General features: G+C 46.0%; 1 protein-coding gene across 1 annotated transcript in view; it reads right to left on the bottom strand.

The window, feature by feature from the left end:
- ATPSCKMT (ATP synthase c subunit lysine N-methyltransferase) overlaps window positions 1-12,068 on the bottom strand; it is a 153,048-nt gene that overhangs the window by 57,095 nt on the left and 83,885 nt on the right. The window contains exon 2 of the mRNA XM_063922763.1: window positions 5,991-6,259. Coding sequence (XP_063778833.1) covers window positions 5,991-6,248 — 258 coding nt within the window. The 5' untranslated portion in view covers window positions 6,249-6,259. The remainder of the gene's footprint in view (window positions 1-5,990; window positions 6,260-12,068) is intronic.

Raw genomic sequence — 12,068 nt, 5'->3', positions numbered from 1 at the left:
GATTTATTCGCAGGTATTGTACTTTGTCTGGCTTTTCATACTAGGTCACTCTGTGTTGCATTAATATATAATATCTAACAGAAAGAGCAGTAAATCAGTGGAAGCTCCTGCAGCATGCAGAGTATGCTCCAAGAATTTGCCAGAGGGGTAAGTTTTGTATGATGGTCTGTGTAGCACGTGTCACACATCCTCTAGTCAGTCCGCAGCTCCTATGCCTATTCAGGAGCCACCCTGGGCTGTGTTCACTGACCTACTGGGTACTCTGATAGAACGCCTTATGCCCCCTATGGGACCACCTGTGCCAATACCGCCACAAATTGTCACTAGGGTTAATCCGCCTTGTGCAGAAAATGTATCTAACCAGCCGCAACAATTAAATCAGTCATTGGTTAGACAAAAATCCACCCCAGGTCACTCCCTTGTCTCTGGGTCATCTAAGCAGGCTGCTTCCTCCTCACAATCCACATACATCTCTGATGGGGAGGGAAGCATACGTTCCTGTCAGACACTGAATCAGGTGTTTCTGATGCGGACTCTCACTTGGAGATTGATGTCCCTGCCCTAGTGGTCGCTATTAAGCAAATCCTACAAAATCTCTAATGATGAGGATTCCACTACTGTGGCTAAGAAAACTGATATGTTTATACGTTAATAATCTATTACCCCATTCTGACCATTTAGTGGACATCAGACGCGAACTCTGTTCTACTCCTGGAAAGAAATTCCCTCTGTCTAAACAGGCCTTGGCTCACTATACTCTCCCTGCAGAGTTATGTAACAAGGAGGAAAATTCACCACTGGTGGATTCTCATGTCACCCGCCTAGTGGTGTCGTCCACTCTGTCTGTCACCACTGTCACTTCACTGTAGGAACCGACAGATAAGCGTGTGGAGGGATGCCTGAAATCTATTTACTCCCTTAAAGGAGCTGTGCATAGGTGCACTGCTGCTGCCTCTTGGGCTGTAAGAGGTATTGAAGCGTGGGTTCAGGTATTGGAGGAGGAGGAGCTGCCCAAGAATATTTCTGACACCTATCTCACATTACCACCGCTGGCTAATACATTCAGGAGGCGTCCTCTGAGGCTGGTGTGTTGGCAGCTAAGGCGTCAACTACGTCTGTCCTGGCTCGCCGTATTCTGTGGTTGAGGTCATGGAAGGTGGACCTAGAATCCAAAAAGACCTTGGAGGTACTCCCCTTCACTGGGGACATTTTGTTTGGGGAAGACCTAAATAAAATTGTGTCTGAATTAGTGGCTGCTAAGACTGCCTTCCTCCCAAATACTAATCCTTCTGCACAGAAGGCAAAAGGTACCACCTTTCCTTCCTTTTCGGCCTCAAGGGAAAGCAAAAGGTCAGGCATACCTGAGAGAGTCTTGGGCTTCCAAAACCACCAAGCCCAAGGCAAAACAATCATGGGCAGCCCTTCAGCCTGCTTCTAAACAAGACAAGCCTGCTGCATGATGGGGCGGGTCTCTCCCTGGGGGAACCGCATGGTGGGAGGCCGACTTCTACAGTTTACCCAGATCTGGTTAAAGACCACTTCAGACGCATGGGTGCTGGATGTTGTCTCTCATAGGTATGCAGTCTCTTTCAAGAAATGTCCCCCTCGCCAGTTTTGCACCACATTTCTTCCTTCGAATCCGTTAAAGGCGCCAGCTTTGCAAACGGTTGTAAGTTCTCTCCTGAGTACAGGCGGGTTGTGCTGGTACCTCAATCCCAGAGAGGTAGAGTTTATTACTCGACCCCGTTTCTAGTCCCGAAACCCAATGGGTCTTTCTGGCCTATATTCAACCTCAAATCCCTGAACAAGTTTGTGAGAGTGTCCAGGTTCCGTATAGAAATACTGCGCTCGGAGACAATATGGTATCCCTGGATATACAGGATACGTACCTGCATATACCTATTGCCATGTCGCATCAGAAGTTTCTGTTGGCAACCTCCACTATCAATTCCAGGCTCTGCCATTTGGACTGGCTACGGCTCCTTGGATCTTCACCAAGGTCATGGCCGTGATGACCCATCTGGCCCATCTCCGTCGCCAGGGTGTCAGAATCCTGCTGTATCTGGACGACTTACTAATTCTGGCAATTTCCACGATGTCCTTCTCAGTCATCTGCAACCGACGATAACCTTTCTGCAAGCCCACGAATGGCTTATCAATTGGAAGAAATCCACGCTGTCTCCAAAAAGAGGCCTGAAGCTTCAGGACAGGATAAGATGCTTCCTTATCCTGTCACCCCAGAGTGTCGATACACTCAGCAATGCAAGTACTTGGCCTGATGGTGTCGGCTTTCAACATGATAGAGTACGCTCAATTTAATTCCCGCCCTCTACAGAGATTAATTCTTTCCAAGTGGGACAGCCTACCTTAGCAGATCAGATCTCGCATGATCACTTTGACTCCGGAAGTTCGTCTGTCGCTGACCTGGTGGCTACAGGACCAGCAATTAAGCAGGGGCCTTACCTTCTGGATCCCCAACTGGGTCCTACTGACAACGGACGCCGGTCTGAAGGGATGGGGTGCGGTGTTGGAGCAACACGTTTTTCAGGCTCGGTGGACCAAGGAGGAATCACTCCTCCCAATAACATTTTGGAGCCGAGTGCAGTGTTCAATGCGCTCTCGCCCTGCCTCTGGTACAAAACAGGCCTGTTCAAGTACAGTCAGACAATGCTACCACAGTGGCGTACATAAACCATCAAGGCAGCACTCGAACCCGCATGGCAATGATGGAAGTGTCAAAATTCCTTAGGTGGGCGGAACGCCATCTGCCAGCAATATCGGCAGTGTTCATTCCGGGCGTCCTAAACAGAGAAGCGGACCTCCTCAGTCACCAGTACGAGCACCCCCGGAGAATGGAGTCTTCATCCAGAAGTCTTTCAACTCCTAGTGGACAAGGTGGGGCCTACCAGATGTAGACCTGATGGCGTCTTGGCACAATTACAAGGTTCCGGTCTTTGGATCTCGGACCAGGGATTCTCGAGCAGAGTTTGTGGACACACTGTCAATTCCATGGAACTTTCGGCTGCCATACGTGTTCCCTCCAGTGTCACTCCTGCCCAGGGTACTACGGAAGTTCAAGCAAGAAGGAGGAATACTACTTCTAGTCGCTCCTGCGTGGCCCAGACGGCATTGGTTCTCAGACCTGCAGGGTCTATCGATAGAGCGTCCTCTTCTACTTCCTCAACGCCTAGACCTCCTTGTTCAGAGCCCTTGTGTCTACCCGGACCTGGCCAGGCTGGCTTTGACAGCATGGCTCTTGAAGCTTCACTCATGAGGGCCAAAGGATTCTCAGAGGTGGTTATCCAGATTATGTTGAAAGCCTGCAAACCGGCCTCTGCCTGGATTTATTACAGGGTTTGGAATTCTTATTTCACCTGGTGTGCTGATAAGAATTATGATGTCTCTCTGGAAGTTCGGCTTTTCTGCAATGAGTTATCCAAACTATGCTGAAGGCCTGCAAAACCAGCTTCGGCGTGGATTATAGGGTCCGGAATTCCATGGAACTTTCGGCTGCCCTACCTGTTCTCTCCAGTGTCACTCCTGCCCAGGGTCCTACGGAAGTTCAAGCAAGAAGGAGAAATGCTTCTTCTAGTCGCTCCAGCGTGGCCCAGATGGCATTGGTTCTCAGACCTGCATGGTCTGTCGACAGGGCGTCTCCATCTACTTCCTCAGCGGTCAGACCTCCTCATACAAGGCCCTTATGTCTATGCAGACCTGGCCAGACTGGCTTTGACAGCGTGGCTCTTGAAACATCACTCCTAAGGGCCAAAGAATTTTCTGAGGTGGTTATCCAGATTATGTTGAAAGCCTGCAAACCGGCCTCTGCCCGGATTTATTACAGGGTTTGAAATTCTTATTTCACCTGGTGTGCTGATAAGAATTATGATGTCTCTCTGTAAGTTCGGCTTTTCTGCAATGATGCCTTGACTTAGGTCTTCATCTGGCCTCCTTCAAGGTTCACATATCTGCCTTTTCAGTATGGTTTCAGAGAAAAATTGCGTCTATACCCGACGTTCATACCTTCACTCAGGATGTCCTTCGGATTCAGCCTCTCTATGTCCCTGCTGTGGCTCCATGAAATCTGACTGTTGTACTAAAGGCCCTGCAAGAGTCTCCATTTGAACCTCTTGAGTCGGTGGATCTTAAATGGCTCACAGCCAAGGTCCTGTTCTTGCTGGCTATTGCCTCTGCAAGCCAGGTGTCGGACTTGAGCGCCTTGTCCTGTAGTCCATCCTTTTTGATATTTTACCGTGAGTGGGCAGTTCTATGAACTTGACTGGGTTATTTACCTAAGGTGGTGTCATCTTTCCACCTTAACCAAGAGATTGTAGTTTCAGCCTTTATCTCTTCGGACCTGTCTCCCAAAAGAACGTTTTTGGATGTGGTTATGGCTCTTCATATCCATGTGGAGAGGACTGCCTCTATCAGGAGGTCAGATGGCCTTTTTGCCCTGTTTGGTTACCACAAACATGTCTGGCCTGATGGATTAGAATGGTGATTGCACAAGCTTATGCGCAGGCTGGACTCCCAGGCTTGCTGCTATTTAAGCACATTCTACTCGGTCTGTTGGACCTTCTTGGGCGCCCACCATGGCACGTCCGTAGAACAATTGTGTAAGGCGGCTACATGGTCCTCAGTGAACATGTTTCTTAGGTTCTATTCCTTTGATATTTTTCGCCTCCCAGGATGCTTCCTTTGGACGTCGGATTCTCATATCCACTAAGGTGAGAACCTCCCTTTAAGAACTGCTTTAGGACATCCCCCATTTTTCCTGTGGAAACCAATGTACCCCGCTGCAGAAAAGGAGAGTTATCGTAGACTTACCATAGTTAACACTCTTTCTGCGAGGTACATTGGCCCTAAGTCGCCATTGGGGAGAACTGCCCCATCACGCTAGAGACCAAGTTTAAATTTCAGAGTTTTCACTGTGTAACATTGTAAATGCATTAACTGTTTCAATGTATCCCAGGCACTAAATAAGTTATATTACAAGTTCAGCTCTTCACTGATAGTAAAGAGATAGTAGCACCAATAGAATCCGTACTTCTCTCTGCCAAATATCAGAATATCGCCGGTGTATATAAAAAAAAGAAAGAAAGCAAAACTTCCATGGTATAACACAAATGTTTCTGTTACATATGTTCTAACTGTGTACACTTACTACACTGTAAAAATTGTTTAGTATGAAATATTCCTTGAAGGCTCCTTCTTGTTAGAATGTGTCTATTTCCTGATAAGGGAAAGGGTTTGGACTTGTAAATTGGTGTTATTGTATGTATTGGCAGATTAGTGACCTTGCTACAGATCTTAAGCTGGCCATACACGATTTTCCGTACGAATGCACAATTTTGACGCCTGGCATGATGCATCGTGTGGACAGTGTGCATTTTTGGGGTACGATTACGATATGCAGTCCCGTGGATCGAATGTCGTAACGTTTGATCATGTGTTGCACATATGATCAGGCGATCTGGGTAACGGTGAATTAAAGGTCGTATGATAGATCATAAGGTAGAAAGTCTGACCTTACGATATCGTACGCCGGAGCTGCTGGGGGAAATCCGAGACGACTCGCATCTAATGCTGGTCGTCCTGATGTATGGCCAGCATCTTTAGGGTTGCTACGGTGCTCGTGATCCTTCAGCAACAGCAGCTTCAATAAATATAAAAATTAAAGAATTGCATTTTAGCTAAGCAAGTATTTAGGTCTACAGTGAATTAACTCTTGCAAAATTTCATCCCACACGGAACAGAATGTCAATTGTATTCAGAAGCTTTCACGAACTCTATCCTGCAACAATTCTGTATAAAATGATGAGCAAAAATAAACAATATTTTCCAGCTGTAAAAAATTTAATTGTATTCCTGTGATGATAAATACAATATTAATCACACTTTAATGATGTCAATATCATATATACATATTTATAGTGTAAAATACACAATCCGCAAACAGAATAACATTAAAGAAACAAAAACTTGTAACTTACAATACGTCCATCACCGCTCCCTATGTCAACAACAAGTCCTTTTCTAGACTGAAGCATTTTCAATACATTTTCAACCTGTGTTTTTGTTGCAGGTACATAAGGCAGACAGACTTTTCTCAGCGCTGGGGCTACAAATGGAGTAACAACAGCATGCAGTGCCAGCAAGGTACCTCCCACAAAACCAGTGGCAACTATCCCCCACCGTTTCATCTTTTCATTGTCAGTAGTAAGAGCCAATGCAAGGTCTTCTTGTGACATCACTGATAAATCTGTAAGTTAAGATCACAAACAGAATTGAAGAAAAAAGAAATTGTATAAAGTATGCAAACTGAGATATACCACAAAATTGTAAATAATTAACTAATATTAAGTGAACATCGCTATAGAAGGGGGGAATCAAATAGTTTTTTGGGTGCTCGACAGCACTATTCCATTCTGCCAAATGGGCAGTGCCGCATGCACCCATTTTTTCTGCTTGCACCCTAGTGGCGAGAAGAAATATTAGAATAGTCTGGCTTTTAGGTGCTCAAACTGCATTTTCGCTATGCCACACAGAATGGTGTAAACTAGTGTAGTCACTAAGCGTCTAAACCTAGTACATTTGGGTGTGAAATGCGCAAAAATGTAATACAGGTTGAGTATCCCATATCCAAATATTCCGAAATACGGAATATTCCGAAATACGGACTTTTTTGAGTGAGAGTGAGATAGTGAAACCTTTGTTTTATGATGGCTCAACGTACACAAACTTTGTTTAATACACAAAGTTATTAAAAATATTGTATTAAATGACCTTCAGGCTTTGTGTATAAGGTGTATATGAAACATAAATGAATTGTGTGAATGTAGACACACTCTGTTTAATGCACAAAGTTATAAAAAATATTGGCTAAATTTACCTTCAGGCTGTGTGTATAAGGTGTATATGAAACATAAATGAATTGTGTGAATGTAGACACACTCTGTTTAATGCACAAAGTTACAAAAAATATTGGCTAAATTTACCTTCAGGCTGTGTGTATAAGGTGTATATGAAACATAAATGCATTCTGTGCTTAGATTTAGGTCCCGTCACCATAATATCTCATTATGGTATACAATTATTCCAAAATACGGAAAAATCCGATATCCAAAATACCTCTGGTCCCAAGCATTTTGGATAAGGGATACTCAACCTGTACTCGCCCAGTTACTGTACTTGTGCCTGATCAGCATATCAGAATATCACCCTCTCACTTTAGATGAGAGTTCAGGTGTGAGAAGGTGTGCAAAAATAATTGAATTCACCCCGATGTCTACTTTTGCAGTGAGATGTTAAATTAACAAATGTTATTTCAAATACCTTTAGTTTATGTTAATTGTAAACATCTTAACTACACAAATTGTAAAGCTTTTTAAAGTTTAACATAATAACATCCTATATAATAAAAGGCTAATGCTGCTCATCACCTCTATGGGGGGGACTTCAAGGGTTTGCGTGCCAGAGGCCACTAGATGGCGCCGAAATTACTGTTATGTTGTTCCATCATTTGGACATGCTGGTAATTAGTACTGTATAATCATAAAGACTTACATACAAATAAAAGTACATAAAAATAGGATTTTAATTACCTACCGGCATATCCTTTTCTCATAGTCCATTAGGGATACTGGGCGCCCACCTCAGAGCGTTGACAGGTAGGTAATTAAAATTCTATTTTCTCTAACATCCATAAGGGATACTGGGGTTCACTTAGTATGATGGGGACGTCCCAAAGCTTCCAGAACGAGCGGGAACGTGCGGAGACGCCTGAAGCACCGTCTGCCCAAACTAGGTATCCTCTTTGACCAGGGTATCAAAACTTGTAGAACTTTACAAAAGTGTTTCTCCCTGACCAGGTAGCCGCTCGGCATAGTTGCAAAGCCGAGACTCCACGGGCAGCCGCCCAGGAGGATTCCACCGATCTTAAGAGTGGGCCCTCAGAGACTGTGGAACAGGCGAGGCTGCTGAAGTATAGGCCTGTTGGATAGCAAGCAGGACAACCCTTTTTCTGAGCATCATAGAGCACAAAAAGGAATCCGTTTTTCAATCCGAGCCGTCCTCTTGACGTAGATCTTCAAGGCTGTCACTATATCCAATGTCACTGGATTAGAAGAAACGTCAGAATTGGCTGGAACCACAATTGGTTGATTCAGATAAAACACCGAAACCACCTTCAGCAGGAACTGCTGGTGAGTCCTGAGCTCTGCTCTGTCCTCGTAAAGACCAAATAGGGGCTCTTGCATGATAAGGCACCCAACACCAAAACTCGCATAGCCGAAGCTAGGGCCAGTAGCATCACCGTCTTCCATGTAAGGTACTTGTCTTCTACCATCATCAATGGTTCAAACCAAGAGGACTGTTGAAAGTCCAGAACCACATTCAAGTCCCAGAGTGCCGTCGGAGACACAAAGGGGGGTTGTATATGAAGGACACCTTGCAAGAAAGTCTGTACTTCTGGCAATGCTGCCAACTTCTTCTGAAAGAAAATAGACAATGCCAAGATCTGACCTTTGATGGAGCCTAACCGTAGTCCCATGTCCACTCCAGCCTGTAGGAAACATATGAACCGACCCAGGTTGAAATCCACAGGGGAGTACTTTCGGCCTTCACACCAGGAGACATATATTTTCCAGATATGATGATTTTGACGTCACTGCCTTCCTGGTCTGAATCATGGTTGCAATAACCTTGTCCAGATACCTTTATAAGCTAGAATGTTCCGCTCAACCGCCATGCCGTCAAATGAAGCCCCCGTAAGTCCGGATAGACGAACAGCCCTTGCTGAAGATCTTCTCGCATTGGCAGAGGCCAAGGATCTTCTAACGACATGGCCAGAAAGTCCGCGTGCCAAGCTCTCCGAGGCCAATCACGGGAAATTAGAATTACCTGAACTCTTTTCTTTCTGATTCTCTTTAGCACCCTTGGTAGCAATGGGATCGGAGGGAACAAGTATACCAACTGGTAAAACCACGGCGGCGTCAGTGCGTCCACTGCTGTCGCTTGAGGGTCCATGATCCTTGAACAATACCCCCGAAGCTTCTTGTTGAGCCAAGACGCCATCAGATCGATCTGCAGACAACCCCACTGGTTCGCTATCTGTTGAAAGACCTGTGGGTGGTGGCCCCACTCTCTCGGGTGGAGGTCGTGTCGATTTAGATAGTCCACCTCCCAGTTGTCTACTCCCGGAATGAATATGGCCGATACTGCCTTTGCATTTCTTTCCGCCCAGAGGAGTATCTTTGACACCTCTCGCATGCAAGCTCTGCTCTTTGTTCCTCCTTGTCGGTTGATGTACGCTACCGCTGTGGCGTTGTCCAATTGAACCTGAATGGTCTGATTCTGAAGCAGAGGAGATGCCTTTCAGACTCGTGGTTAGAAGAATCCAATCCGGAATCCCAAAGCTCCGACCCTCCACCAGATTGGAGGACTGCAGCCACCACAAGAGACACATCATGGCCTAAGGTGAGAGACATATGATCCGATGCATCTGCAGATGCGGCCCTGACCACTTGTTCAGAAGATCTACTTGGAAGGTCCTGGTATGAAACCTTCCGTATTGGACTGCCTCGTATGAGGCCACCATCTTTCCTAAGAGGCGTATGCAAAGATGGATGGAAACCCGATTCGGCTTTAGAACCACTCGGACCATTTCCTGAAGCGTCCTCACTTTGTCCGCTGGGAGGAAAACCTTCTGAGCCACCGTGTCTAGAATCATTCCCAGAAACAGCAGCCGTTGAGTCGGCTCAAGGTGCGATTTTTGCAAATTGAGAATCCACCCATGATGTGACAGTAGCCGTATAGTGAGGCTGATATTGGTCAATAGATGCTCCCTGGATCTTGCTTTTATCAAAAGATTGTCCAGGTAGGGAACAATGTTGATCCCCTGAACACGGAGCTGAAACATCATTGTGCCATCACCTTCATGAAGACTCTTGGTGCCGTGGCAAGACCAAAGGGTAGTGCCTGGAATTGGTAGTGATCGTTCAGCAGAGCAAACCTGAGGTAAGCCTGATGGGGCGGCCATATTGGAATATGGAGGTAAGCATCCTTTATATCCAGAGATACCAGGAACTCCCCTTCTTCAAGGCCTGAGATCACTGCTCGCAAGGATTCCATCTTGAATTTGAAAACCCGCAGGTAAGGGTTTAAGAATTGTAGATTCAAAATGGGCTGTACCGAACTGTCCGGCTTCAGTACCACAAACAGGCTGGAATAGTATCCCTATTCCTGCTGTTGTAGTGGAACTGGAACAATGACCTGGGTCTCAACCAATTTTTGAATGGCCTCCTGCAGCGTAACTCGAGTTTCCTCTAAAGCTGACAAGCTGGACCAGAAATAACTGTGAGGTGGAGCACTGTCAAACTCCAGTTTGCAGCCCTGGGAGTTCAGATCTTTTACCCAGGCATCCTGGCAGTAGTTGTCCCAAATACGGCTGAAGTGACATAACCAAGCTCCCAACTTGAGATCCCCCAGGGATGGAGAGACACCATCATGCTGAGGCCTTGGTTGAGGCAGAACTGGTGCTCTGTTCTTGTGAACCTTCAGCAGCTGGTTTTCGTGTCTTACCTCTGGTGCCTCTCGAAGAATTTGAGGCGCCACTGGCTCTTGGCTTAAACCTCACGGTCCGAAAGGACTGCATGGATGGACCCGGGTAGGAACGTCTGGCCGGTGGAGCTGCAGAGAGAAGTTGTGTGGATTTCCCTGCTGTAGCTTTTGAAATCCAAGATAGGCGTGAGACCGAGGCGTCCACAGCCGGGAGATTTTCCCATATTTTCCTGCCTTCTTAGGCAAATGGAAAAGTGTTTATCAACCTATTTGTCACCTGGAATTTTTTATCAGGATTGACCCAAGGTTGCCTGAAAAGGTCATCTAATTCTTTGGAATCAGGAAATGTGACATTAGCGAAGAGAAAAATAGCTTCTATACCTCAGTATCCTCAGCAGGAATTTTTAACACATCTCTTTTAGCGGTTATAAGGGGTTCAATACCTTGTGCTGGAGAGGAATCCTCTCTAATGGGTTCCAGCTCCTTCCCCTCCTCTTCTGGTACTTTCTTGTCAGAGTCCGAGAGGATGTCGGCAACCCATGCTTATATGGCCCTGATTTAGGGGGTAATTCCAAGTTGATCGCAGCAGGAAATTTTTTAGCAGTTGGGCAAAACCATGTGCACTGCAGGGGAGGCAGATATAACATGTGCAGAGAGAGTTAGATTTGGGTGGGTTATTTTGTTTCTGTGCAGGGTAAATACTGGCTGCTTTATTTTTACACTGCAATTTAGATTGCAGATTGAACACACCACACCCAAATCTAACTCTCTCTGCACATGTTATAGCTGCCTCCCCTGCAGTGCACATGGTTTTGCCCAACTGCTAACCAAATTCCTGCTGCGATCAACTTGGAATTACCCCCTTAGAGAGAGGGGTGACCCGTCTGTCATCTGCTTTACTAGACAGATCTGCTACAGACTGTTGCAGCCTCTGTGTTTCTTGTCTATTAGCAGCTTGATTTGACATGATAGCCATCATGGTCTTTATAGACAATAACCAAGATGGTTTGTGTATATACCCCCCAGAAACCTCACAAAGTTGTGAGGACTGGCTGCATTGTTCACATGTGAGGGAATCAGCAATTGGAGGGGGAAAACCTGGTGTTGCATAGGAGACAGAAAACTCACACACACACACAAAGTGCAAGCAAGCATGCCCAGACTGGTACATGTGGAAGAGACTCAGCTAGGTGGGACCAGCACACAAGCCAAGCAGACTCTGTAAGACTGCAGGACCACACTATGTTCAAATTAAGCTGTGCACAAAACAGAAGCTGATAAATGCATATATCAAGCGGCTCTCCCCTTTTTTACACCCCTGTACCAAGAAACCTGGTTCCTGGAGTGTCACTGGCGAAGCTGGCAATCGTGCTGCAGCTGCTGGAATGCAGAGGAAGGTGCCAGGAAGCCACTGGTCCTGCTCTGAGTAAGCTCCACCCACTTTAATGGCGCTGGAACTTTCATTTATTTATGCTAGCCAAAGTCTCCCAAAAGTGTAAAATCAGGCCCCA

The sequence above is a fragment of the Pseudophryne corroboree genome, chromosome 5 (assembly GCF_028390025.1).
Source record: "Pseudophryne corroboree isolate aPseCor3 chromosome 5, aPseCor3.hap2, whole genome shotgun sequence".
NCBI classification, from domain to species: Eukaryota; Metazoa; Chordata; class Amphibia; order Anura; family Myobatrachidae; genus Pseudophryne; species Pseudophryne corroboree.
The sequence above is the reverse complement of the archived record's forward strand: the minus strand, read 5'-3'. Positions and strand labels throughout refer to the sequence as shown.